At 42.8% G+C, this 27,905-nt stretch overlaps 1 protein-coding gene across 5 annotated transcripts in view; it reads left to right on the plus strand.

The window, feature by feature from the left end:
- SMG7 (SMG7 nonsense mediated mRNA decay factor) overlaps nt 1-27,905 on the plus strand; it is a 110,997-nt gene that overhangs the window by 28,129 nt on the left and 54,963 nt on the right. For all 5 annotated transcript variants that reach the window (XM_034778054.1, XM_034778053.1, XM_034778051.1 and 2 more), the window contains 7 exons: nt 11,100-11,131; nt 12,197-12,314; nt 14,026-14,158; nt 22,156-22,327; nt 23,305-23,376; nt 24,448-24,598; nt 25,055-25,190. In XM_034778054.1, the coding sequence (XP_034633945.1) occupies nt 11,125-11,131; nt 12,197-12,314; nt 14,026-14,158; nt 22,156-22,327; nt 23,305-23,376; nt 24,448-24,598; nt 25,055-25,190 (789 nt within the window). In that variant the 5' untranslated portion in view covers nt 11,100-11,124. The remainder of the gene's footprint in view (nt 1-11,099; nt 11,132-12,196; nt 12,315-14,025; nt 14,159-22,155; nt 22,328-23,304; nt 23,377-24,447; nt 24,599-25,054; nt 25,191-27,905) is intronic.

Here is a 27,905-nt window from a genome sequence, read left to right on the forward strand (position 1 = left end):
TTGCTGGGTTCTATGCATTATGAGGATTTTGTCATAGCACATTGTGGGATACCCACTGGAAATCTGGGATGTAGAGGTCATAGCAACAAATTGCTGAGATTCCTCTGAACACATCCCATGATTCATCTATCTTGTGAGTTAGCAGCACTTTCTAACTGCTGTCAGCGAGCATGGAAGGAACACAGCTGCATTCCACAGTCCAGGCATTCATTAATACATAGATGCTGCTGCGCATGTATTTGGAATCATGCATCCAGGTGGCTTCGGCAGCCAGCTGCCACACTGGCAAGTTGTTTTCAGCAGAGCAGGCAGAGGAGGATGCGATCAAACAGTTAATTGTGCATAAAGCTTTCCTGGAACATCTTCATTCCATTGAGTGCCATTTCTGGGTTCGAGAAACCAACTCTGGTGGTAAAGGATCATGATGCTGACCAGAAGTTGAGGCAGAATTTTGGGATGACAAAGAGCACTTTCCTAAAGATCTGCACAGAACGTAGCGGCATCATACCAACGTGAGCTCTCTCCTCACTGTGGAGAAGAATGTGGCCATCACCATCTGGACGCTTGTCACCTATGATTAGTTAGCTACCAACCAACAGCAATTTGGTGTTGGTAGATCAACTGTTGGGATTGTTGTCATGGAGGCATGCACTGTTTGTTTTAAGAAGGTGCTGATGGCATGAGTCCTTCATCTTGGCAGCACGCAGCAGGTTATTGATGGATTTGCACAGCGAGGGTTCCTGAAGTGTATTGGTGGGCCATTGATGCGATCCACGTGCCTATTCTTTGTTTCCCTCTCTCCCTGACCAGGCCTCAGAGTTCATAAACAGAAAGGGGTACTTCTCCATGGTGCTCCAGGGCCTGGTGGATCACTGTGGCAGATTCACTAATGTGGGATGATCTGGAAAGGTCCATGGTGTTAGGCTCTTTTGAAACTCATGCCTGTTTTGTGTAATGAAAAATGATGATTTTGGTCCCAGGACCGCTATGAACATTATGGGTGGTCTGATTCCTCTTGTCATTCTTGTAGACCCAGTTACCCTCTGTTTCACTGACTTATGCTGCCTTTTACTAGACACTTGGATAGGAGAAAGGACCTGTTCGACTATCCCTGAATAGCTGCAGAATGACAGTGGAAATGTGGTATTTTATGAAACTTTATTGAACGTTTGTCAAAATAACCTTTTATTGAATGTCAAGCAGTGCAAACAATAAAAACCAGCTATTGAACCAAAATTATTATTCATTATAGCATGAGAGATGAAAGTACAAACTGTATCCAACACTGAAGTGCAGTTGTGCAACACGTTACTGACTACATGTATATCAGTGCTGTACTGGTCACAGGCCTGTGTAAATGTGATTTGTGCCTGGCGTCTTTTCCTTGGAATGTGGAATAGTGTGGGAAGAACCTTTGTTTGTTGTGGGGGTGGTGATGGATTCTAGAACTTGCTGTTTTCAGGATCCTGTGGTATAGGATATCTACAGAAATGCCTGTTGGAGCCTTGTGAAAGGTACTGCTGTTCCTGGAACATATTGTTCTCCACAGGCTGCAGGCCATTGCAGCAGCATGTTCTCAAGATGGTTTGTCTTTTGCACAAGGTCTGCATCGCTTGTCTCTGCATCACCTGTCTCTCTCTGCAAGGAGAACTTCCCTGCACTCCACTATTTATCCCTCTTTTGGGATGCTGCCAGGAGGTCCCCAAACATTTTGTCTTAGGTCTTCCTTTTCCTGCCTTGGAAATGAGTCCAGAGTTTTGCAACTGATAGCAATCCTGTCTTTGGAGATTGGTTTCAGGGGCAGAAGTTGGGAGAGTTGAGAAACAGAACAAGTAGTTATTGTAGGTGATTCAAGTCTCCATGGCAACAATGATACACTCTCGTTCCTCAGTTTTGGAATACTATTTCAGTAGTTTTTTCCCAGTCTGGGTAGAGTTTGGAGATGGTAAGCAGTGTTTCACCTTATTTTCCCTTTCCATAGTAATTCATTTTTAATCCTAGGAGGTTGGTGCAGTGGGTGACAGGAGTGGGAAGTGGGGCTTGTGGGGTTTGTGCCACTTATAGGCATGGGTGAGGGGTCTGAGGTGGTCGGCAGGATTTGGAGGCTTGCATGGGGTGGGGAAGGTTGAGAGTTCTTTGAAATTAACATAGCCTGTTAAATGAGGCACCAGTTGCATTTTATCTTTATTTTTCTTGTAACCATTTCTGACTTTTATACCTCCTAAATTGTACTCAGTTAAAATCTGTCTTTGTAGTTAGTTAACTTATTTTGTTTTATCTTATCCAGTGTGTTTGAATTGAAGTGTTTGGGAAACGCCATTTGGGGTAACAAGATGTGTGCTTATCATGTCTATTAATAAAATGATAGGCTTTATATAAGTTAGTTATCCAGGAGAGGGCTGGGCAATACAGGACATATATTTCTGGGGGTAAATCTAGGACTGGGGATGTGCTGGGGTCACCTTGCAATATACCCAAGGCTGGTAAGAGCCAGTGTGGCTGGATGGCTGCGGCGCGCGCACACACACACACACACACACGCGCGACTTGCCTGCTGGATGCTGTTTGTGAGCAGTCTAGTCTGGAGGCTACAGCGGCAAAGCAGTGTAAAGTGCATCTGAGGTTTGCGGTCAGGAATGACACAGCTACTCATTGGTCTGGATTGTACCCTGGGTATGTCACAGCCCCACACAGGGGATAGCCTGTCTTCACCCATAAATCAGACAGCTGTATTTACAGCTATTCTGACTTGGAGATGAGAGAGAAATTATGAATGACAGTTAATACTACCCATAGACTTAGGGTACGTCTTCACTACCCCCCGTATTGGCGGGTAGCAATCGATTTATCCGGGATTGTTATATTGCGTCTCGTTAAGACGTGATATATCGATCCCCGAACCCGCTCACCGTCAACTCTGGAACTCCACCAGAGCGAGCGGCGGTAGCACAGTCGACGGGGGAGCCGCGGCCGTCGATCCCGCGTCGTGCGGACCCCAGGGAATTTGATCTTAGATACTTCGACTTCAGCTACGCTATTTGCGTAGCTGAAGTTGCATATCTTAGATCGATTCCTCCCCCCTCCCCCCCCCAGTGTAGACCAGCCCTAATTCCTTGGAAGCCTAGGAAGCGTAGGAAGAGGTATATGATTTTAAATATACTTAGGCTTGGTCTACACTGCAAAATTAGGGTGTTGTAAGCTGCCTGGCGTCAGCCTACTTGTGCATGTACCTGCACTTAAATTGGCCTCCCACCTATGTAAGTGCACTGTCATAGCAGTGCAGTAACACCACCTCCCCCAGGGGTGTTGAGCCAAGGTCAATCTACTGAAGTTGACATAGTGCGAGTATAGACACTACGTTACTTATGTCAACCCCAACAGTCCGCTAGCAGCTGTCCCTCAGTGCCCGACACTGACTGCTCTGGTCGCAGTTGTCAGTTCCACTGCCCGAGAATCCCAAAGGCCAGAAGTCCCCCACCTCCCTCTTTTAAAGTCCTGCGATTTTATTATTATTTTTTAATGCCTTTTCCTGATTGTCTGGCTTGCCGAGCACACCTAGCAGCTCTCTGTTATGTGCCATTGATCATGCCAGCTGTCTGCTCCAGATGCACTGCGGCTTGGAGTAGACAGGAAATATTGGATAATCTGGACCAGGAGAAGAGGCTCATGCAAGCACAGCTACAGACCAGCTGTAGAAAAGGGACATATAAGAGCAGATTTAATGGGGGATGCAGGAGAAAGGGTACAACAGTGACAGGCAGCAGTGCCACGTGAAAATGAAGGAACTGCATCAGGCATACCAGAAGACCAGAGAGGCCAACAGTCAATCTGGTGCTGAGACACAGACCTGCTGCTTTTATAAAGAGCCACATGCCATACTTGCGGAGACTCCAGTACCACCCCACAGACCACCATGTATAGCTCCAAAGAGCTTGAGTCACAGGCCCCTGGCATGAACAGCAAGAAGGAGGATGGGGGATATGCGACCAGCACCTGTTTGAAACTGCACTGCAGTCCTGGGAGTCAAGCAAGGGCGAGCCTGGTGCAGAGAAAGGAACCTCGGGTAAGTGTGCAACTGTATTTCCTATTACAATGATGTATTGATGGCGCCCACAGTTTAACAGGACACAGCCATCGACTTTTCATTACTTTACTCATATTAGAAGAGATAGCGGTACAACAAAGAGAGGTAGAGTTATCTGCTTTTCATTCCTCTGTAGAGTTAAGCAAGGGGGCTACACGGAGCAGTTTGTTTTTATAAACAGGGATGTCCCTGGAATCCTCCTGAGAGATCTCGGTGAAACTTCCATGGATGTACTCTGCAGTTCTCTCCCAAAGGTTTCTAGGGATGGCAGCCTTATTTCTTCCTCCACAGTAGGACACTTTCCCACGCCAGTCAGTAATGACTTGGGCAGGCACCATTGGAGTACACAGGCTAACAACATACGGTCCCAGCGGCTTTGGGACTCCAGCAGCAGCTGTGCTCTGTATACCTTTGTTACTTCAGGAGTGAGATCAGCTAAATCACCACTGCCTGTGAAAAATGGTGCCAGTATTCAGTGCCATTGCCTATACTCATAGTTTCATGCAACCTAACTATTCCCTCCTCATTTCCTTCCCCCCAGCAGGCCATACGCACCGTGATTGCTGTGAGTGGCACCATGCACAAGCACTCCAAAGCAGAAATGTCAATAAGCATGTCTTGTTTAAGACTTTAGAGAAGAAAGGGAAGGGAATTCTGAATCTTAACTTTCACTTTCCATTGTGACTATATTGACAATAGTACCTCTGTTTTATCTACAGCTGCTCTGTTGTTACATCGAGGGGTTTCCTCCTCCACACCTGCAGAACTCCAGCGCCAGATAGAGAGGAGACAGAGGACATGATTCATGAGATCCTGCAAGCCAGTGCTGCATCAGATTGTGAGCAAAGGTCCTGAAGGGTGAACATTGCAGACATCCTGGAGAAAGACTAGGAGCTCCAACAGGAAAAAGGAGAGGGAGATGCATCAGGACATAATGGGGCTTCTCCAGCAACAAACAGATGCTGCAGACTCTTGTAGACCTACAGGTTCAACAGTCCAAGGCTTGCCTCCTTTTGTAGTCCACTGAGAACTCCATTGCAACACCTCTTTAAACATTCCACATGGCATCAGGGGCTGCATCCCTAACCCTACCACTCCATCCTGGTGCAATGTTAAGAACAACCACAGCTTCACATACTCTGACCTGTGAAAGCCACGGTTTGGTATATAGATAGCTAAAATGGACCTGAGTGTGCTTTCCCTTTAAGTTCTGTTACATTAATATATTAAATTTTTAATGTATTTACTTTTAAATTGCACAGGCTTTTTTTTTTTTTTTTTTTGCACTGGTTTTGTTACTGAATAAAATTCTATTATGTGGAAAAGAATTCATCATTAGTAGGTCACAACATATACTGCAGAGTTCCTAGCAGTTCAGAAAGCACCCACTCACTTGTTTCTGTATAGTGTGACACAACAAATTAGGTCAGTGATAGTGTAATAATCATAAAAGGACAGCAACCACTGCAAAATTAATAGGTGCATTGGTAGTAATCTATATCTGTACACGAAGCACCAAACAATTCCTAAGAGGCCCCAAAATAGCAGGGCCAGGTGGATCACCATACAGTACAATGCAATACTGTGGATCACTGGTTAAGTACTCTTTCAAAGCCTCCTGAGTCATATAGCTCTGCAGTGAGCTCTTCTAATCACCCTTATGTCTGGCTGTTCACTCAGCAGACAGCAGGCATCTTTTCCCCATTTGTTTCACAGATGTTATTCAGGACACAGCGGGCAGCTATAACCATTGGGATTTTTTTTCACTGAGATCCAATCTTGTGAGTAAATAATGCCAGGGTCCCTTCAGTCTACCAAAAGCACATTCAGCTGTCATTCTGCACCTGCTGAGCCAGTGGTTGAATCTTTCCTTGGTGCTGTTGAAATGGCCAGCATATGGTTTCCTGAACTGAGGGATTAAGCAGTAGACTGGGTCCCCTAGGATCACTATTGGCATGTCAACATCACCAATGTTAATATGCCAATTGAGAAAAAAAGTCCTTGTTTGTAGGTTTCTGAACTGTCCTTTGTTCTTCAAGATGCATGTGTCATGCACCTTCCTGACTGGCTAATGTTGATGTCGGTGAAGCGTACCCGGTGCTCCACCAACTTGCAATATCATAGAAAAGTAGCCTTTTCTCTTGTACTCTGTGGCAAGATGGTCTGATGCCAGAATAGGGATATGCATACTTTCTATTGCTCCACTATAGTTTGGGAATCCCATTGCTGCAAATCCATCCACTATGACCTGCACATTGCCTAGAGCAGTGGTTCTCAAACTTTTGTACTGGTGACCCCTTTCACATAGCAAGCCTCTGAGTGCGACCCCTCCCCCCTTATAAATTAAAAACTCTTTTTTTTATATATTTAACACCATTATAAATGCTGGAGGCAAAGCGGGGTTTCGGATGGAGGTTGACAGCTCGCGACCCCCCCATGTAATAATCTCGTGACCCCCTGAGGGGTCCTGACCCCCAGTTTGAGAACGCCTGGCCTAGAATAACAGTTGTAATAGCCCTGCACACAGAATTACCCCCACAATGGATTTTCAAGCTCCAAAATTTTTTCCTGCTGACCGCTAGCAATCTGACATTGCAAGTTTCCACAATGCGATTACCACTTGCTTCTTCACTGTCAAAGCAGCTTTCGTTTTGGTGTCCCTGAGCTGGAGGGCTGGGGCAAGCTTGGCACACAGATCCAGGAATGTGACCTTGCTCATCAACCGAAACCCAACCCATTACAGTGCAATCCCACCAGTCAGTTTTAATTTCTTAGGCTCAGAGGTGACACTCCACTATCTGCAGTTGCTCTATGAATGCTACCAACAACCTCGAATTGGTTCTCACTATGTTGTCCAGCAATCTGTCCTCCAAGAAATCATAGTGTTCCATGCTGATTTTGATTTTTAAAATGTCTCTGCAAATACTGGAGGATCATGCATCTTGTCCTTGCAATGCTTATGACAATATTTCAGAGCTGTGCAGTCTCCATGCTTCTGTCAGATGGCGGACAGCAAAGGCGGCCATGCAGGTTCGTGGGATTTTTTTCCGAAAGGCACGAAAATTATGGGATATAGATAACATGATGGAATTGAGACAGTTGCATGCTGGGAAGCTGACCCCTTATCCCCAGTCACCGCTGCGCAACCTTTTTTCTGTCCCACTGTGCTCTGCCAAAACTTCTCAGAAGAAAGTGCATTGGGCAGTAGTGGGTTGCAGACTGGGTTACCAACCCATTGTGCTTGGCACTGTATATTGACACACTCACTCCTAGTGAGTACATGCAGTGCCAGGGAGAGGAGCCAAGTATGCACGCGCACAGGCGATACACTAACTGCAGTGGCTTTATGCCGATGTAACTTGCGGTGGCAAAAGTTTGTAGCATAGACATGCCCTGATATTTAAGTAATTTCCATTCCTTGTTTTATAAACTTGTACTTTGTTAGGGCCTGCCCACAAAATGTGGATTCCATTATGACAAGTATAGGGACTTAATATAAGGAGTAGAGGTTTTGATTATTTCAAATCATAAATGTAGTGTTCCAAGACAGGCAGATAAGGTTTATTTAAATATGCTGTACCAGTGATCACATTTTATTAATAGTTTTCTTTTGTTTTAATATTAAATGGTAGTAATTATTCTAAGGTCAAAGAATTGACATAAATTGGTAATTGACTTGGTGAAAACTGATCCTTGAAAATGAGTTAGTCTTAACAATTAACATTAAGAATGAGTTATTTTTTCTGGGTATTAAACTCAAGGGTGAGTCAATATAACTAGTGTTATGATGTGCCTATAGGTTTCCTTTTTTTAAAATTGCACTTTATCTCCAGTGTGAAACTGCAAGAAGAATTGGATGCATCTTCCATATAGACACACAATGGAGGCTTTGATTTGGGACATTAGTGGTTCAGAAATATTATTCCTACGTATTGAAACTCTAACTGTTCTTACTCTTTAAGGGCTAGTCTACACAGGAAAGGTTTACTATTTATTGTAGTGTAGGTACATCAATTATAGGTACATCAATTATAATTCTTTTTCGAGTGTCCTCTGCATATTCCCACTCATGGAATGCACTGACCTTGTCAGCGCAGACAGTGGAACCTAACCTCCTCATAGCAGTGCCTGTTAGAGCCATTCATGCATCCTTCCTACCTCTCCTCTCTGCATTCCAGAACAATCTGAGGGCAAGGCTATGAAAGGGGATGTGGTGCCCTCTGCTTGCTGCCTCAGTTCCTTCTAGCCACACCGGCAGAAAGATCTGGAGAGGTTCACATCTATCCAATCAGGATTTGTCTCTCAAAGAATTTAGTGGTTTACTTTAGTGTAGTTTTTAGTGTCTCTTTAGTGAAAAGGTTAGTTGGTTAAGGAAAAGGTGTTTGTTTGTTTTTTTTTTTTTTTTTTGATGATGATGATGATGATTGATAGATAGTAGTTAATTTCAGTTCTGACTACTGGTTCCATGTCAGATCTGAAAGTTCAGACTTGCTTTTGAAAGGCGCACCTCTTGTCTTGCAGTCTTTCTGGCGTTGTATGCCCACACAAAACACCTTGAGGAGGGTCACTCTCTTTCAAGATGCTCTGTCTATAGTACACTTACTCTGAGGGCATGCAAGGAATGCGAGAACAGGCTGTAAGTCTTACTGCGTCATGAATCTCTGGTTGCAGAGTCTCTTGGACCCGACACATCCAAGGGATCCGTATTCATAACGAAAAGGCCTGTGTCTGCTCCTTACACCTCTGGCATTAAGAACAACGCTATGTAGAAGGTTTCAATCACTGCTCAAAGATCAAGATCCAGCACCTCAGTGCAATCAGTTTCCCCCAAATCATTGGACTGACCTTAAAGGCACTCGGACTTAGTCTGTTTCAGCTTGTGAGATGAAAGCCAAACCACAGGAGAAACCCTCGGATCTTTCTACTTCAGTTCCAAGATATGCAAGACAAGAAGGCTTCTGTTAGCAAGGACAAATTGAGAGAATCCTCAGATCGATTGCACCTAGATTGGATAACATTAGATCCTAAATCAAAGTCTAAGATTCTGGTTGAAAGTTTATCCCTGCCTAAAAGTCATCCCCCAGTTCTGAAGACTGCATTGGATCCAAAGATTGTTGGAGCAGGAAGTAGTTTCTTCTGAAGACTGCATTGGATCCAAAGATTGTTGGAGCAGGAAGTAGTTTCTTCATCTCCTATTCACTCTTTACCAACATTTACTATGGTAGTGCAGGTACACCATGCAGATCGGCAATTCCATAAGTTACCAGAACCTGAAGAGACAAGCTTTTTCTTCTGAGTGGGATAAAGTGAAGGTTACTGCTAGTTATCCTCCTCGAATGCCCTCCTCCTCACAGCCAGAGAAGAGGTGAGAAAAGTTGTCTCAAATATCCTCCAGACACTCCATTTTACACATGCCAGGTCTTGTAGGGTATGTCTACGCTGCAATAAAACATCTGTGACTGGCCTTTGTCAGCTGACTTGGGCTGCAGGGCTCATGCTGCAGGATTATAAAATTGTAGTGTAGATATTTGGGCTGGGGTCTGGGCCCTTGGACATTCTCCCCTTGCGGGGTCTCAAAGATCGGCTCCAATATCTGTGCTGCAATTTTATAGCCCTGCAACCTGTACCCCGAGAGTCGGAGTCAGCTGAGCTGGGTCAGGTGCAGGTGTTTATTGTACGGTAGACATACCTGTATTGTCTTCAATAATTTGTAGTATAGACTTGCAGTCAGAGGAAGAATTGGATGTGTTGGACATACCAGGATACCTCCTGGGTTCTATTCTCATCAGAAGGAATACACGGTCAATATGGTGCCTATGTATCATCACACCCTCCCAGATACGATGTGGAGCATGAATTTGTTTACTGGCATGAATGAGATAGTGTTCTGTACTTGATGGCCTTTGTCTAAGCATTATAGAAATATTTTGTGTTCTCATTGACTTAGGAATCTCTCCCACTAGAGATCAGGAAAAGTCTCTATCCTTGGATCTGAGAGTTACCTGCTTTCATGGAGCATTTCCTCTGCTATAGTTCCTGCTACTGTCAGATGAGCAGCATATGACTCGTTTGGAACATTAAGTGGAAGGGGTTGCTTCCTCTTGTGAAGATGTTTTCTGTGAACTTGTGGACAGAATGGCAGAGACACTGAAATTCCCATCTGTTACAATGGAAGAAATATCCCAGCCTGTTTGACATCCTGAGTTCTCCATCAAAAAATTGCCCTTCCAATATTAGATGGACTATGGCAACCTGAAAAGGCAGCGCTCACTCACACTTGCTCACACGCGCTCTCTCTCTCTCTCTTGCACACACATGCACACCCCCATATAGGTCACTATCTCTTCAGAGACATTATCTAGGTGGGTTAGACAGTGCATAGAGGAGAGCTTTAGGTTAACATCCATTCAACTCCCTGTTGGGATTAAGTCAGTCTGCCAGAGCAATGTCTACTTCCATAACGTGGTATGTAGGATATGTCTGCACTATAAGTGCTACAGCTGCAGCTATGCTGTAGTTGCACTGTAGCATAGACACTACAGTGATAGAAGGGATGTTTCCATCACTGTAGTAAATCTATCCCCTTGAGGCAGTAGCTAGGTCAGTGGAAGAATTGTTTTGTCTACTTTGCTGTACCCACAGTGGAGGTTAGGTTGACCTAACTACGTCAGACAGGATGAAATTTTTTTACAGCCCTGAGTGATGTATCTAAGTCGACCTAACATTTAGGAGTAGACCAGCTTCAGATCTGTTCTAATTGCAGAGATCTGTAAGGCTATTACTTGGACCTCTATACATACCTTTACAAAACAATACTCCTTTGACCTAGTATAGACCAGCCCTAAAAAGACTTGAATCCTTGTCTTTGTCCCGCACTCAAGCAATTGTGTTTTTAAAAAAAGAAAAAACCCAGCAACAACAAATTCCTCCTCCCCCCCCACTTGTTTGGTGTAACTTGATTATCTTCATCAGTCCTTGTTAATATCTAATGTCTTGTCCTGTCTTCCTCTTGCAGGCAGGCAGAAGTCCTGAAGGCTGACATGACAGGTAATTGTCTTTTATTTCACCATTAGTGCAGTTACTAAAATTGTGTTTGAATCCTATTTTTCTTTGTGCTGTAGTGACACAAAATGTGTACCAGGCTCCTAATAGGAGTGAGACGATGGGCATAAAAGAAGCAGGCGGTAAAATTTCATTTTAACTTTGGACATTGAGACCTAACTGAGATCCTGAGTTCAAACAGTTACTTATAAACATGATCTAGTGAGTAGCTGGGATTTCCAAGAACTCTGGAGTGTGCAGGTGGTGTCCTGTTAAAGGTCTATTCTTCCCATGTGGATAAACGGAGAATGCTTTACGAGTGGCTATACTCCCTGCTGTAGATGGAAAATGAAAATCTGAAACTTAAGTAGTTAAAACTCACATGCAGTGCCTTAAAACACTTATGGAGAGACAAGTCCTTTTCTCTCCCAGCTGGTGACGTAGGATGAGTCCTATCTTCCACCTGGGAGGAGAGAGCAGGACTGGACCTAGCTCATATGTCTTGGGTAATGACTGATCTGATACTTATTTAAAAATTAATAGCAGATATTCTCAGTAATAGAAAAGATGTGTCTCTGGTTTCTAGCACCAAAGATGCTGGAACTGCTGAGTCCAACGCTAACTTGTGGATCCCCCAAATGCAGCCTGTGAAGTCCTAAAATGCAGCTTTGCAGCATCTATCTTCTGGCTTTTACAAGATAGCTTCACCAGCAATAAAAACAGGCTAAGTGGTAACTTAGTCTTTTTCAGAACTGCAATAATTATTATGTTGATGTGCTTTTGGTAAAATAGTTTGCATATGAAATTCATGTGCAGTCCTCTGGTTTCTAGTAGCTTGTCATTTTGGCCCTTTGTTGCAAAGCCTGCAAATCTCTTCCTGGTATTCATTAGTGTTCCTAGTTTTTGTTTTTTGATGAAGCTGTAATTGAAGGGAGGTGTGGCATGGCATTGGGTGTGGCATGAACATGATGTTTTCTTTCCTGGGGTAGGAATGGGAAAAATCAGTTGAAATGATGCTGTTCTATGTACTGGGACGTGGTAAATCTGTTTTTGTTTTTTTTTGATGCTCAGATTCGAAGCTGGGTCCAGCTGAAGTCTGGACATCCAGACAGGCTCTACAGGACTTATACCAGAAAATGCTAGTAACTGATCTGGAGTATGCTTTAGACAAGAAAGTGGAACAGGACCTGTAAGTATTCTAATCACAGATATTCACATGTGTTTGTGTACTAGAGCAGGATCCTTCCAAGACGTATGGAAGAATGGGTACAACCTATAAAATGGGCTCAATTTTTCTGTAAGTGGAAGTTTGAATAAATACATTTTGAATAATCTTACACTGAATTTAAAGAACTAGGAGGAATATATGAGAATAGGGACTGAAAGGATGTTTACAATTCCTGCCGTTAAGGACTTTGGGGAAAACCCTTCTGTGCATCAGAAAATCTCTAATGGATTTATACTCACAAAAAAGGACTTGTAAATAATAGTTCATTGTTTAGGCATGTGCAGCATACACACTGTGAGTGAGATGCAGGATTTATGGAACTGATTAATGTTGGAGAGTGGTGTGTCACTTGTTACATAGAGACTTCCCAATATGTAATTCCTAGTGAAATCCCTGCAGCATTCCCAAAAAGTTGTTTGAGAATTCTAATCAATGGACCTGCCTTTTTAGTCAACCAGGTAAATAGGGAAAAACAGACTATGTCCAAGAGGAGCTGCTCTGCCACATAATCTTTGTCATGGAAAAGACTTTGGGTACTCAGCCTTAGCAATTATAGTGTAGCTCCCACCGAGATCAGGGGATGGGATCTAGCTCCACTTGAGAGCCATGTGGGTGAGACACAGCTCAGAACAATAGACTCAAAAACAAAAGACTCAGTCACATTTGCTTTACCCACTAATGTCAACTCTTAACTTACAAATGAGCAAGTGCCACCCTGCCTTACAGCTGAAGCACAGAAGTAGAGTACTGTGTGTTGGTAAAACAAGCTGGAAGTATCCCTGTGATCAGTATGAGAAGAGGGTGGTGCAATCATCACTGATGAAGATCCTCTTATGGGGTGAGGACTAGTGGTGTTGAGTCCCCCTCAGTTGTGTGAGGTTGAAGGGAAGAGGGAAGAGAGGCATTTGCTTTTCTGTTACCATCAAGGAAAGATGGATCAGAAGAGCAGGAAATCTTCCCTAACACTGCCATTCTGAGCATTCAGGAAGCTGGTGATGGAGGAGCTCCAAATGTTTGTTCATACTAATTTAGGGACAAAGACTCTATGCCAGAGATTGGGTAGAGATCATCTAGGGATAGTGCTCTAGTGGGACATTCAGTATGACTTCCTCAGAGCCAGGTGAGGATCTTGCTGGCTTGTCCCCCGACTTCTACCCCTGGATCTTATTTGAGGAACAGGAGCATCTTTTTGTACCAGACTTGGTTAATAGTCTGCATTTCTTCCAGTCCCTGGCTGAGAGTCTGAAAGAGCATGATGTTAAAGCTGCTGGATGTTCAGACATTTCGGCCTGACATCAGTTCCTGAACAGTTTCTCTAACCCTGTCCGTGAGACTGATGGTCAAAGCTTTATGACTAATAGTGCTTGACCTGCTGGTTAGTGCTGGCAGCAAATAAATAATTGTTAATGCTGAAATAATCTATTTGGTTTTGGGGGATTTTGGGGGGCGGGGGGAACTTGCCGTTCTTCCCTGTTTGACTTTAGATTTCCATTGCATGTTCTGTTCCATTTTAAAGGGGAACAGTTAAGGCACTAGAATAAGTGGAGAGCTTTGATGGAGTTAGCGCCAGGTGCCTTATAATTGTAACAAACAGTTTTTTCCCATCTCAGTGAGCTCAGTGTCTGCCCAGTGAGTCACTGCTGTAGCCAACAGAATTGTGTTTTATTCTCAGCTGGAATCATGCTTTTAAGAATCAGATCACGACACTTCAGGGGCAGGCAAAAAACCGAGCAAACCCGAATCGGAGTGAAGTTCAGGCAAACCTTTCTCTGTTCCTAGAGGCAGCTAGCGGTTTCTACACACAGGTGAGTTCTGAAACACTGGTCTCTGTACAAATGCACAACCTTGGAGCATGAGATTTTTTACACTTTTGCCCTGATAGTGAATGTATGCAGCTCCTCTGCTTAGCTTGAACTGTTTATTTGCCAAATCTAGTATGCTCTCTCCAGCAATTGCTTATGCTTGAGGCAGACAAGCTCCCATAATGCACTTGACCAATTGTTTAATATTGTACATGGAGAAGGAAGAGCATGAGGTATTCATTCCTGATTCCTGCAGCAGTCTGAGTCTAAAAATGGTAAAATATTTATTATAGGTGAGGCTGGTAGACCAGCTTCTTACTAAGGTTTCCTTATGCTTCTCATTATAAGACCCTGTATTCCAGTCTGGTTGTTTTTTTTTTTTTTTTTTTTTTTTTTTTACTTTTCCAAATTTTTACTTCTTTGCTTAAATTTTTAATTTTGGGTTGCTTCCTTTTTCTTCCTTTTCCCCCCCCCCCCCCCCCTTTTTTTTTTTTTTATTATTTCAGCCATAACTATTCAGCTGTTTCTGATTGAGATTAGGGAAAAATACACTGGTTTTCAATGTCAAAAAAATAATCTGAGAACCTTTTCTTTGGAAAGCATTAGTGTCCTCATGCTTTTGAGCAGGGACTTGAAATTTGGTAGTGGGTGGCCTTTGTGTCAGGGATGTGCCTTTTGCGTCAGGGATGTGCCTTTTGCCAACCCCCTGAAAATCTGCCCATAGTTAACCAAGTTATGAGTAAAGCTACGATTTAGTCACGGGTATTTTTAGTAAAAGTCATGGACAGGTCACAGGCAAGAAACAAAAATTCACAGCCATGACCTGTCTATGACTTTTACTAAAAATACCCTGAATTAAATCTTGGGGGGGCGGCGCGGGCCACTGTGGGGGAGGTGCCCAGGGTCAGCAGCATCCGCTGCCAGGGCCCACCGACCATGGCTGCTCCGGCCGTCTGCCCGGGGACTGCTGCTAGGGGTCGCCCGACCAGCCGCTGCTCCGGCCAACTGCCCCAGGGGCCACCCGAGCAGAAGCTGGTGTGGCTGGCCCCAGAGTCAGCTGCTTGGACCGCCCTAGGGTCAGCCACACCGGCCACTGCAGAAGTCACGGAGGTCGCGGAAAGTCATGCAATCTGTGACTTCCACGACCTCCATGACATACACTGAGCCCTAGTTATGAGCCTTTGATAAATTGCAGTTTGCATTTGCTAGTGTTGAACAGCTGAAATCTCCAAAGATTTTATGTACACGAGGCATTATTGAGCCTCTGACAGCGCGTATTATTGACTAGATTGTGCATGCATCATCCCTATAGAGTAAACTGAGCATGCTTTAGTTTAGGGTTATGGGGGCTCAAAAGGACTTCCACTGTAATGACTGCTCCCAGCTACTCTGGGTCAGGATAGAACTGGGTACTGGAATAAAGAACAGGGAACCTGTTTCTCAGCTACACTCAATAACCCCCTCTGCTGGCACCCATACAGCATGAAGGAGGAAGTCATCTGATTCAATTACAGAAGGGACAAGATGGACTGAGGTTGTTGTGGGGAAGGGCTGAAGGAGTAGAATGGGACAAGGTGCCTGGGAGCTGAAACTGGGACTGGAGGCTGGCAGGGGCATGGAGACTAGGACTGGGAATCAGTGGGATGGGGCGAAGGAGGAGAGGAGACAGATCTGAGAAGGAACAGGGTCATGAGGAAGAAGTGGAACTGGTTGGGCAAAAGGAGCCAGGTGAGGGGAGGATGCTGAGATTGGGTGAAAAGTCTAGGGAAGAAGAATGGGACTGGGAGCTAGCAGGGATGGGGAACGTGAGTGGAGCTAGTGAGGATGGGGAACATGAGCAGGCAATTAGAAGGCAGGGGAAGAAACCAGCAATTTGGGGGAAGGAACTGGGAATGATTGGGCAAGGAGACTGGGAAAGGGAAGAGATTAGTTGGGAAAGGCAATAATTTACTGGACAAAGACTGGGATTAGAAGCCTGAAGTGGAGACTGGGACTGACTAGGTTAGGAGAATGGGACAGTGATGGGGCCAATGATGGGGTAGAGACAGAACTAGGACAGGGTTAGTTTTAGGAGACAGGGCAGAAGGTGTGAAGCTCTGGGGAGAAGGGGCAGAAGAGTCTGTGCCCATTAGAATACACTCCCCTCCAGAGCTTACAATGGAATCCAAAGTCCCTGCGTCTCACCATTCCCCTGCTGCCAGCAGATATCTGTGAAATCCACTGGCAAATGTCCCATCCCCCTCTAGTGCTGGTCCAAATAGAGGCTAACCTTCTACTGTTACTAATTACTCTCTCCATTCTAATGACAGAGGTCTAGGCAGTAGAGCTAAAGGTTCTAATCCTGTTAATGACTCATGTGCATGTCAATGTGATGCCATACAATGGATTTTTTTTTTGCTTTTTTAAGAAAACAAAGGAAATAATAATTAATGAGCAGATATTCAATATTTTGCTGTCTCCTTGTTCAGTGTGTGGCCCCAGGCCTTCTTTACTGCTCACTGTTCAAACCCTGCTCTGTAGACAGAATCATTAATTTCCTCATAGGTTTTTCTGTGGTGCTCATCACTATAGTATCTGAGAGTTTTTCCACAATGAATTTACTTTCAGCAAAGAAACAGAGTAAAGTCAAAAGTGTTCACTAACTGGCTGTCCAATTTGAGACACCTAGAACCTGATTTTTAGAGTTTTTAGCATCATAGAGGACTTCATATGTTCAAAGCACAGCTCCCATTGATTTCAGTTGCAGCTGTGAGTGCTCAGTACTTCTGCAAATCAGACCAAGAGTCTCAAATCAAGCATCCATAAAAATGAGAAACACACAATTAGTTGACCACCTATTGAAAAGCATGGTTTAAGTGACGTGACCAGCATCATGGAGGAACTCTGGCAGAAGAAGGGATTGAATCCAGTTCTCCAGAGCACCTTTCAGCTGCCTTATCCCTGAGACCATCCTTTCCTTTCCTGCAATCCACTACATGCCTTCTAGGTCCTGTAACAAATAAGGGAGGGGTCCTACAGATGAGTCTCCTTCACTACACAAGGTGCTTGAGTTTGTAACCTTAATATTCCTCTAACATAGTTTTTTGGCATGTAATCTTAATAAACACAGCTACTACTGTTATTGGTCCCATAATTATCCCTCAGCAATCTTTTGATTTTTGAAGGAACACGAGTTGGGGGGATATTTCTGTGGGGATCAGCTGAATCCTCATAGATAGGGCCGTATCAAATTCATGGTCCATTTTCATCAATTTCACGATCATAGGAATTTTAAAATAGTAAATTTCATGATTTCAGCTATTTAAATCTGAAATTTCAAGGTGGTGTGTGTGTGGGACGGGGTCACAAGATTATTGTAGGAGGGTTGTGGTACTGCTACTCTTACTTCCGTGCTGCTGCTAGCGGTGGTGCTGCCCTCAGAACTGGGCTGCTGGAGAGCGGCGGCTGCTGGTCAGGAGCCCAGTTCTGAAGGCAGAGCTGCCACCAACAGCAGCGCCGAATTAAGAATGGTGTGGTGTGGTATTGCCACTCTTACTTCTGTGCTGCTGCCTGCAGAGTTGGGCTCTCAGTCAGCAACTACCACTCTCTGGCTGCCCAGCTCTGAAGGCAGCAGCACAGAAGTAAGAGTGGCATGGTATGGTATTGCTACCCTTACTTCTGCCCTGCTGCTGGCAGGGCACTGCCTTTAGAGCTGAGTGCCCAGCCAACAGGCACCGCTCTCCGGCCATCCAGCTCTGAGGGCAGCGCTGAAGTAAAGGATGGCAATACCTTGCATTCCACCCCTGCCTTAAAAATAACCTTGCAACCCCCCCCCCCCGAAACTCCTTTTTGGGTCAGGACCCCCAATTTGATAAATGCTGGTCTCCCCCGTGAAATCTGTGTAGTATAGGGTAAAAACATACAAAAACCAGATTTCATGGTCCATGATGCGTTTTTCATGGCCGTGAATTTGGTAGGGCTGTACTCATTGGGCTGTTTAAAAACTATTATAAAACTGATGACTTTACATAGGTCATTCTGTTTAAAAAGTTGAAATTAAAATAATACTGTGGTGGAGATTTGACAACAGTAAAAGGGTTATGATTAATATTAAGGACACTCAACTCCCTTACACTCCTGATAATCCCAAACCTAGATATATTCATTTTATGCCTTTCCATTCCATGCAGAACGTAGGGCCTTCACCAGAGCCTTCCATCTTTGCCAGTCTCCTGCAGCAGTCTTCACTTCTTTCCATGTCATTTTGATAGCTTTCCGTTCTGCTTCTGTGGTGTGTTTCCATGTTATCCATGGTCTAGGTTGCCACCTCTTGCCCTGAGGGTTCCTGTCCAATGCCTGCCTGTCATGATATTTTGGGTCTTTCCATGTATAGCCTAGCCATCTCCATTTTTGTTCCATAATATCCTGTTCTATTGGCTTTTGTTTCATTATTCTCCAGAGTTTTTCACCTTTTTGTTTTGGCCATCTGAGACTGAGGATTTGTCTAAGGCAGTTTTTCATGAAAATTTGTAATTTAGATTCCAAGTTTTAGCACCATATAGTAAGACCAACTTTACAGTGATGTTAAATATTCAAAGTTTAGTTTGGAGGACAAAATTTCTGTTTCTCCAGATTGGCTTTAGAATTACAAAAGCATGGCTGGCTTTTGCTATTCTGATTTTAATGTCTCTGTTCCACCTGTTGTACTTACAATGCTGCAAAGATATGTGACATGTCAGTCCTAGAAAGTATTATTGATGTTTCTTGTGTTGATTCTCATAATTTTAGTTTTCTTGGTGTTTGTCAACCCTACTAATTGTGCATAAATCTGGAGATCATTTGTGGTGGCTTACATGTCTGAGGGCATGGGATAGCAAGCTGATATCATCTGCAAAGTCAAGGTGCTCTAACTTTTATGTGAAAGTCCATTGTATGAGCCTTGGTTATTCTGTGGTCTCTCTCATTACCAGTCCACTACTAGTAAAAAGATCATAAGACGTGGTTTGTCTGATGCCTATAGGAACCACAACCCAGAATATCCAAAATATAGCAGCTTCATTTGCTGCATGAGGTCTGCTTAAATTCTGAATATGAGCAAAGCTAACATGGTTTTTCCTGCCCAACCGCATGAAGCATTATAACTTTAATTCAGTTTCTAGGAAGAGGAGTCCTTGTTCAGACAGTACTGTAGAACATGTGAGTTTTGATGGGTGAGGCAGAGAAGACTCTCCTGTCTCCTGGAGTTCTCTCTTTGGGATATCACTTATATTAATTGGCCAACTTCTGATAATCTGAGGGTTCTCATTGAGGCCTTACTTGTTTTTACACCTTTTTTTTTTTTTTTTTTTTTTTTTTGGAAGTATCTTTCCTCCCTGAAGTATGTTAACAACATAAAAGTAACATGAACTTTGTGGCATAGGCTCTCTTTCTTGCTCTGCTAATTGCAGTGCTAATTGATCGGCTTTTCATTTGGATACCTCACTCAAGCTACTTATGCTCAGGCGTGAAACTGCTGTGCAGATGGCATCTTTGAGAATGAATACCTATCACACTGTATATTGGAAGATCACCTCAGAGGTTTCTCTCCTCTTCATCAGTTGGAGATGTTCTGCTTTTAAGGGATTCTTTATCTTGCTTTTGTCCATATAAGAAGACTTTTCTTTCTGTCTGAGCAAAAAGTACATTTTAAAATGTAACTATAATGTGCATGAAGCAAGAACTCCACATTTACCAAATGACTAAAGGTTCAAGTAGGCAGGGGTTGAGTTTTGTGGGCAGAGCTTGAAAAAGTACTGCTAGGTTTTTTTCATCCACTTTGTTCGCAGTTGAGAAGGATGAAATCCTCAATCTTGAGAAGCTGCTTTGAGGGACTTGACTCTTCAAGGAGCACCTAAATATAAATGCTTGATGCCATATGTATTTTCTGTGCTGCTGTTTTCTGTATTGTCTGGACAATTGAAGCAGACTTTGGTATCGCATTTCACCTCTTAACCTACAAGGCTGTTCATAGCTTCCCCATCTATGCACTATAACTTTGAAGATGGTTAGGCATGGACACATCTGTGCCTTTCTTGAGTCAAGAAAGTTGCGAAGTTGGAGACCATGACATCCAAGAACTCTGGGATATGAGCTTCCTATCCCCATCAGCTGTACCAGCTACAGTTCCCTTTTGGGCTTCCTATGTAGGTTTAGCTGAGAATGGAAACATTCTGCTTATCCATCCTTGATAGTTTGGCCATGATCTATGTGTGACCCTTCATATCTCCAGCTGGAGAACATGCAGAGGTCAATGTTATGTCTTTAGTCTCCAACACAGATACCAGCTAACACAAGTAGTCCTTCTTTGTTACTTAGTGGTAATTTTGATATACTAAGGCACATCAGAGGAGGATTTTTGAGTTTGTATGCCTTCAGAGGCTGTGTCTGAATTATTGTTAAAAGGACAAAGGGAAGAAATGCTCTTACCTGTCCCTGCAATGCAATGTCTATTTCTGGATTATTGTTCTTTATTCATCACAAGACTAGTTCTGTATCGTTCTTTATTCACCATATCACATTTTAAGTTAAAAGTTTGAGTCATCTGTCTTGGAGAAGGCTTATTATTCAGTATTTGCCTATTATGAATAAGGTGCTTCTCTTGGGAGACTCTTGAACCTTGCCAAGATGATGTAGCCCAAGACAGGTACTTTCCAAGAGATTACTCAGACTCTGGAAGATTGTGCCAAATACATAAATAAGAGTTGACTGTCTCACCTGCCTCTCTTTTTGATTCAGTTGTCTGCAGCTAATATGAAGCTAAAAGACACTTTATTCTCCTTATAAACCTTTTTTTTGGAAAAGTGAATTTACAGGACTGCAAAGCATTCCTTACATCTCTGTCCAGTTCTTAGTAATATGGCTGTACATAGGTATTTCCATTATGGTGAAACAAAATGCTCTTGGTTCAAGAGCTTCTGCCAGAAGCCTATAGGCAAAACTACAAAAGCATTGAAAAAGCAAAGCTCAGTCATTCCTCACACTGAATGCTGATCTGAGGGAGTGCTATTTGATTCAGTAACAACTGTCTCTGCTTTGGAACTTGAGTCTCACCAATAGTTTTTGGCTTGGCATTCTATCACGTCAGGCAAAATGCCAGAGGATGCCATGAGCAACTAGAGAACTGGAGTGAACACACTCTCAGCTTTTATCTGAAGGGATAGGGATGTTAAAACTGTTGTAGTTAACATTCAGCTCTGCTCAATCAGATTAAAAATCCCTTCCCCTCTCAATTGCTCAGGTTTTAATTATATATTCCCTTTGCCTCTGGCAGTTGGACACAAGAGCTTCTTTCCCATAAAGAAACGGCCGTGCTCTCCTCCCATCCAAGTTTTTGCTTAGTGATCTTGGGTTTCATTAACAGTATTTTAAGGGAATGGGATCCTACACAGACTCTAAATTTTGTGTACTCTCAGCTTCTACAATGAAAGCAAAAAGCATAAGAAATTTTTCTTTCAAGCCTGTTTCTTGAACTCTTTGGACCATAGATAGCACAGTGTATTGACATGCTACAAAGAATTGGCAGTGTCTTGTCTTAAAGCCCATTGAACTAATCCTCTAAAGCAGTGGTTCTCAAACTTGGGCCACCACTTGTTCAGGGAAAGCCCCTGGCGGGCTGGGCCGGTTTGTTTACCTGCTGCATCCGCACATTCGGCCGATCGTGGCTCCCACTGGCCTGAATTCTTTACACAAACTAGTCATTGGAGTCAGGAATTTGAAGGGAAAACCTTACTAGTAATTGCTGTTCTCAGAAAAGATTTTAAAATGACCATAACAGATCTGCATCTGCTCTCTGCCCTCTACTTATCTACCTCTGGGCAGTGAGGTAAGGAGAACATGCCTTCTTTATGGAGGTGCTCTGTATGGTGGGGTATGCAACTCTGTTGTTGTTGTTGTTGTTGTAGTATTTGCACTGCTGTATACTGTTACATTGCTGTGTTGATTACTGTCTGATTTTTATTATTAAACTAGGGCTTTTCTTCTAGTTATTACAGGAGCTGTGCACAGTGTTTAATGTAGACTTGCCCTGCCGTGTGAAGTCCTCCCAGCTGGGAATTATCAGCAATAAACAGACGCACACCAGCGCCATTGTGAAGCCGCAGTCTAGCTCCTGCTCATACATCTGCCAGCACTGCCTTGTCCACCTTGGAGACATTGGTGAGTGTTTGGAGCAAGGAGAGATGAGTTGCTCTGTATCGCATAAACTTGGAAAGGAATCTGTGCAACCTGTGCTGCTGCTAGGCCAACCTTGAACTGCTGCCTGTAGACTGAACAGTTTGAAGAGGTTGAAAGGTCTGAAATGTCATGCTGGGGTGTTAGAGACCTTGAAAGACTGTGATGCAAGAATGCAGTGATATTATGAAGAGTAGCTTTCTAATGATTTGCTTAGACTTGTGTTTTCATCTAGAGGAGCTCTGATTGTTGCAGAGTCAGACAGTGAAAAGTAGAAACCTGTTAAATTGCAAGAGCTATTACAAGAATTTGTGTTGCAACAAGATGGCACATTTAACAGGCATTCATATTAGAGAGAGCCTATATTAAACAGTCTTTCCTACAAAGAATATGGTAAGAAGTCTAACTTTCATAAACCTGGCTGTTTTATTTTGCATCCAGGTACACTTAAGTTCAACAGGTTTATTCCATTTATAATTTTATTGTGGTGCTTTACATATTTTGATTATATAATCCACACTAGATTAAACATTTTGTAGATAGGGTTATTTTAAAAGGCAACCTGCAACTACATTAAAATAACCTAGCATTTCTAGGTATTGAATGCTCCTAGTGTCAAGAGGTATGAGGAGCATTCACAACTTTTTGTGTAATGTGTCTGGCACAGTGTATTTGAGGGTATTGAATAAGAGCTGGTGATCTGTGACTTTTGGACCTGAAAGAGGAATGGGAAAGGGAGGGCAACTAAAAGTGTATTGATGTTTCTTGTGCTATTATGGGTATTTGGTATGTAATTCTACTGTTTGTTTTAAAGTATTTGCAAGACTTTATTTGAGGAGACCCATAAATTTGTATGTACTTGTAATCTGCAGGACCACATACTTTGAAATGTTGAGGAGAGTTTATCCCGCTGAGCAGCAAGACAAACTGCTGTCTAAACTTGCCTTTCTTTCCTTTTTTAGCTCGCTACAGGAATCAGACCAGCCAGGCAGAGTCCTACTATAGACATGCAGCTCAGCTTGTTCCCTCCAATGGTGAGTCTGAGATGCCTCTATTCTGCTGAGTTTACTATCCCAAATCCGTATTTAAGGCATTTCCTTTTTTTCTCTATAGAAAATGGAGAAATAGTTTAAGATCTTGACTATTAAAAAAAAAATAAAATACCAGCAACAAGTTACAGTAAAACCTTGATAATTCACACTTCACTAATCTGCATGCACCATAGTTCACATACAATCTGTTTTCATTTCTCAAAGGTTTTAATAGCAAAATATTATAGTGAGGTCTCATAGTTACAGAATATGCTACACTACATTTATGCATTTTGTATGAAGTATTATTGTCAAATGAACAAGCATTTTTTGCTTTCTTTAATTGTTTACTTACTAATAAATAAAATTCAGTAATTCACAGTGGGTCTCCAAGTTACTCATACAAGTTTGAGGTGGTTCTCTAGTTCAGCCTTCTGACTCTTATTTTCCTCCTAATCTCTCTCCTTATGCAGGTGCAGTGATCTAGTAGTGAACAGAACTAATTCAACTACAATGAATAGAATACAAATTCCCATGTGCTGCAGGTTGCTCTGTAGCAAAAATGCAAACTACTTTTATGAGCCACACCCTCCGGACTCAGTTACTGCAGTAGTCATCTAAAACTGACTTTTAAATCTTTGGAGCTGTCTTTTTTGTCCGGTGTATTTTAAATTGTATTACATCAGTAACTTCTAATAGATTCTGATTGGTATGTTAGAGGCAAAACTTTGTCTGGCCTTGACTGTACCTTCCTGCTTAGACAAAGTTTTTTATTAAGTCATTTACATCTGTTTTTACATTTAATGGATTTGTGAAAATTTGAACCAGGAGTTCTGTAGCTTGTGAATTATAGCAGTGCTGAGATGGGGTGAGTAATTGGTTCAGCAAATTAATTTGAATATGATCTGTATAAAGGAGATATATATACTTTAAATGGAAGCTTGCTGTCCTTATAGCCAAGTTTTAGATTGAAATAAAGATTCTTTCCTAGAGCAAATAGAGGGAAAAGCTTTGTTACAGTTAAAGAGAAGATCACTTCACTCCATGAGAAATTGTCATCCTCTTCTCCCCTAGGTCAGCCTTACAATCAGTTGGCTATTTTAGCTTCCTCCAAAGGAGACCACCTGACCACAATTTTCTACTACTGCAGAAGCATTGCTGTGAAGTTCCCTTTCCCAGCTGCCTCCACTAATCTACAAAAAGCACTTTCTAAAGCACTGGAAAGGTGAGGCTGATCTGTTCTAGGGAGTGAGTAGTTATTCATATCTAACACTCCCTTTGACTCTGTCCTGGCAAGTATTCCCTCCCTTATTTGGTGTGTCTGTGTGTATACCCACCACGGATAAGCATTCATAATACCAAATGTGCACACAGGAGTAGGAGATCACTGACCCCTGTTCCAGCCACATCCGCCTTATATATGTATTGAGAGGGAGGTACCTGTATCTGAGATACTCTCGGGTGGGAGCACTATTGGAGGCAAGTGCACTATATCAAGTACCAACACATCTCTTGGGTAGGGGCAGTCAATAGTGGAAACTACCTCTTCTCTCTCACACTCCTGTCCTTTCTCTGAGAAGGGGGTGCAGGTATTAGCATTGTTTCTGCCTGGAAGATCGTTCGTGTATGCAGCTATGTCTATTTACAAAGACTGAAGCCAACTATTTCTCTCAAACTGCAGTCGGGATGAGGTGAAGACTCGATGGGGTGTGTCTGACTTCATCAAGGCGTTTATTAAGTTCCATGGCCATGTGTATCTGAGTAAGGGCTTGGAGAAGCTGAGCCCTCTTCGAGAGAGGCTGGAGGAACAGTTCAAGGTTAGTGCCACAAAAAATTCCTAATTTTTCACTTTGGAAATCTAACATCTATCCAGGAATCTAGCCTTTCACTGATGTAAAAGGCTGTGAAAACATGTTCCTTTAAGAAAACTGACAAAGTATTTCTGACCAGAGGGTAAGTGTTTTGCACACTGAAATAGAACATGATATGCATGAGTAGGGCCCTACCAAATTCCATTCTGGTCTATTTTGGTTAATTTCATGGTCTTAGGATTTTTAAAATCATAAATTTCATGATTTCACCTATTAAAATCTGAAATTTCATGGTGTTGTAGCTGTAGAGGTCCTGACCCAAAAGGGAGTTGCAGGGGGGTTGCAAAGTTATTGTAGGGGAGGGGGGGTTTGCAGTACTGCTGAACTTACTTCTGCGTTGCTGGCGGTGGCGCTGCTTTTGGAGCTGGGCAGCTGCTGGCCGGGAGCCTAGCTCTGAAGTATGGTATGTTATTGCCACCCTTTACTTCTGCACTGCTACCTGCAGAGCTGGGCCCTCAGTCAGCATCCGCCACTCTCTGGCCATACAGCTTTGAAGGCAGCAATGCAGAAGTAAGGTTGGCAATACCGCAACCTCTCTAAAATAACCCTCTGACTTCCCTGCAATTCCCTTTTGGGTCAGGACTTCCAATTTGAGGCATGCTAGTCTCCCCCTTGAAATCTTTATAGTACAGGGTAAAAGCACACAATACCAGATTTCACTGGGGGAGACCAGATTTCACGGTCCGTAACACATTTTTCATGGCTGTGAATTTGGTAGGGCCCTACGCATGAGGTGGTAATAGTCAGCAGGCTGCAAAGATTTGGTGGTGAGGCTGATAATGGTCAGCCCTACTCACCTACACAGACAGCATGATTTTTTTCTCCGGTTTAACATTGTTTACCCAAATGTGTTCTTCTGTTTCGGAGACAAAAGGTTAATTAAAATTTAATTAAACGTTTTAAACATTTGCTGCATTCTGAGCTTGGAGTGCCACATTTGATTCTCTGCTTTTTGAACTGGATGATCGCAAGAGATTTTGTGAAAAGCAATTTCTCCCAACTCCTACCGTTTCATCTGAGAGGAGTCTTCTTTAAATTCTTTAGTAAACTCTGAACCAAGAGCTTCCTTCTCTGATTTCCTACATTTACTCTTTAGTAGTAGTTAAGAATGTTTTAACCCTGCTCAAGCTGCCTGCCTCTCCTGCTGGCAAAGTTTACACTTGAAAGCAGTGTTTTGAAAGCCTTCAGTTCTGTGCATGGAGTGGAACCATTCAAAACTGAGATGTCTCCTCTGTAAAGTAAGAGTAACCAGTAATTAAGCACATAGCTCATAAGTTTAAAACTGCTACATTCTCTAATTTAAATAGATGAGCTTTTTTATTTTTACTCCAGACAATGTGACTTAGCTAGATAAAATTTAAAACCACAACAGACCTTCCCACCACCCCTCTAACTGTTCATCACTGGTTCTTTTCCTAATTTTAGCCATTTTATAAATGATAATTACTAATAAGCATTGTGGAAAGTATGTACAGTGCTCAGGCATATGGAAGGCTCTGCGGTACTGAACACATCCAAGATGTGCAAGAACTAATTACACCCTGACTTTGTGCACTACATTGTGCTGTATATATAAGCAACATGTTCTGTAACATGGCATTTGCTACACTGAGCTGAATAATTTTAGCTTCCTCCTCCCCATGATGTAAGAAAATCATTTCATCTAGCTGGGTTGTGAAGTGAAGCATGAAATCGTAGATACCTATGGCTGGGAAGGACCTTTAGATGTCAAGTCCGGCACCCTACAATGAGGCAGCACCAAGTAAACCTAGACCGTCCCTGGCAGGTGTTTGTCCAACCTGTTCTTAAAAACCTCCAATGAGTCCACAACCTCCCTTGGAAGCCTATTCTAGAGCTTGACTGTCCTTATAGTTTTTTCCTAATATCTAACCTAAATCTCCTTTGCTGCAGATTAAGCCATTTACTACTTGTCCTACTTTCACTGCACTTGGAGAACAATCGATCATTGTCCTTTTTATAACTGCCCTTAATATATTTGAAGACTATCAGGTTTCCCTCAGTCTATTTTTCTGAAGACTAAAAAGCCTAGTCTTTTTAACATTTCCTCATATGTCAGGTTTTCTAAACCTTTTATCATTTTTGTTCCTCTCTTCTGGACTCTCTCCAGTTTGTCCTCATCTTTCCTAAAGTATGGCACCTATAATTGGCCAGTACTCCAGCTTAGGGCCCCACCTGTGCCAAGTAGAGTGGGACAATTACCTCCTGTGTCATAGATAGGACATTCCTGGTAATACGCCCCAGAATTATATTAGCTTTTTTTGCAACTGCATTACAGTGTCGACTCGTATTCAATTTGTGATCCAGTGTAACCTCAAGATCCTCTTCAGGATTACTAGCCAGTTATTCCCCCTTTTGTAGTGGTGCATTTGATTTTTTTTTTTTTTTCTTCGCACTTGTTTTTAATGAATTTCATCTTGTTGATTTCAGTCTAATTCCCCAATTTGTCAAGGTAGTTTTGAATTCTAATCCTGTCCTCCGTGCAACCCTCTCAGCTTGGTGTCACCCACAAATTTTATAAGAATACTTTCCATTCCTTTATCCAAGTCATTAATGAAAATATTGAATAGTACTAGACCCAGGTCTGACCACTGTGGTACCCACTAGTTACATTCTTCCACTTTGACAGCGAACTATTGATAA

This window comes from Trachemys scripta, chromosome 8 (assembly GCF_013100865.1).
Source record: "Trachemys scripta elegans isolate TJP31775 chromosome 8, CAS_Tse_1.0, whole genome shotgun sequence".
NCBI lineage: Eukaryota > Metazoa > Chordata > Testudines > Emydidae > Trachemys > Trachemys scripta.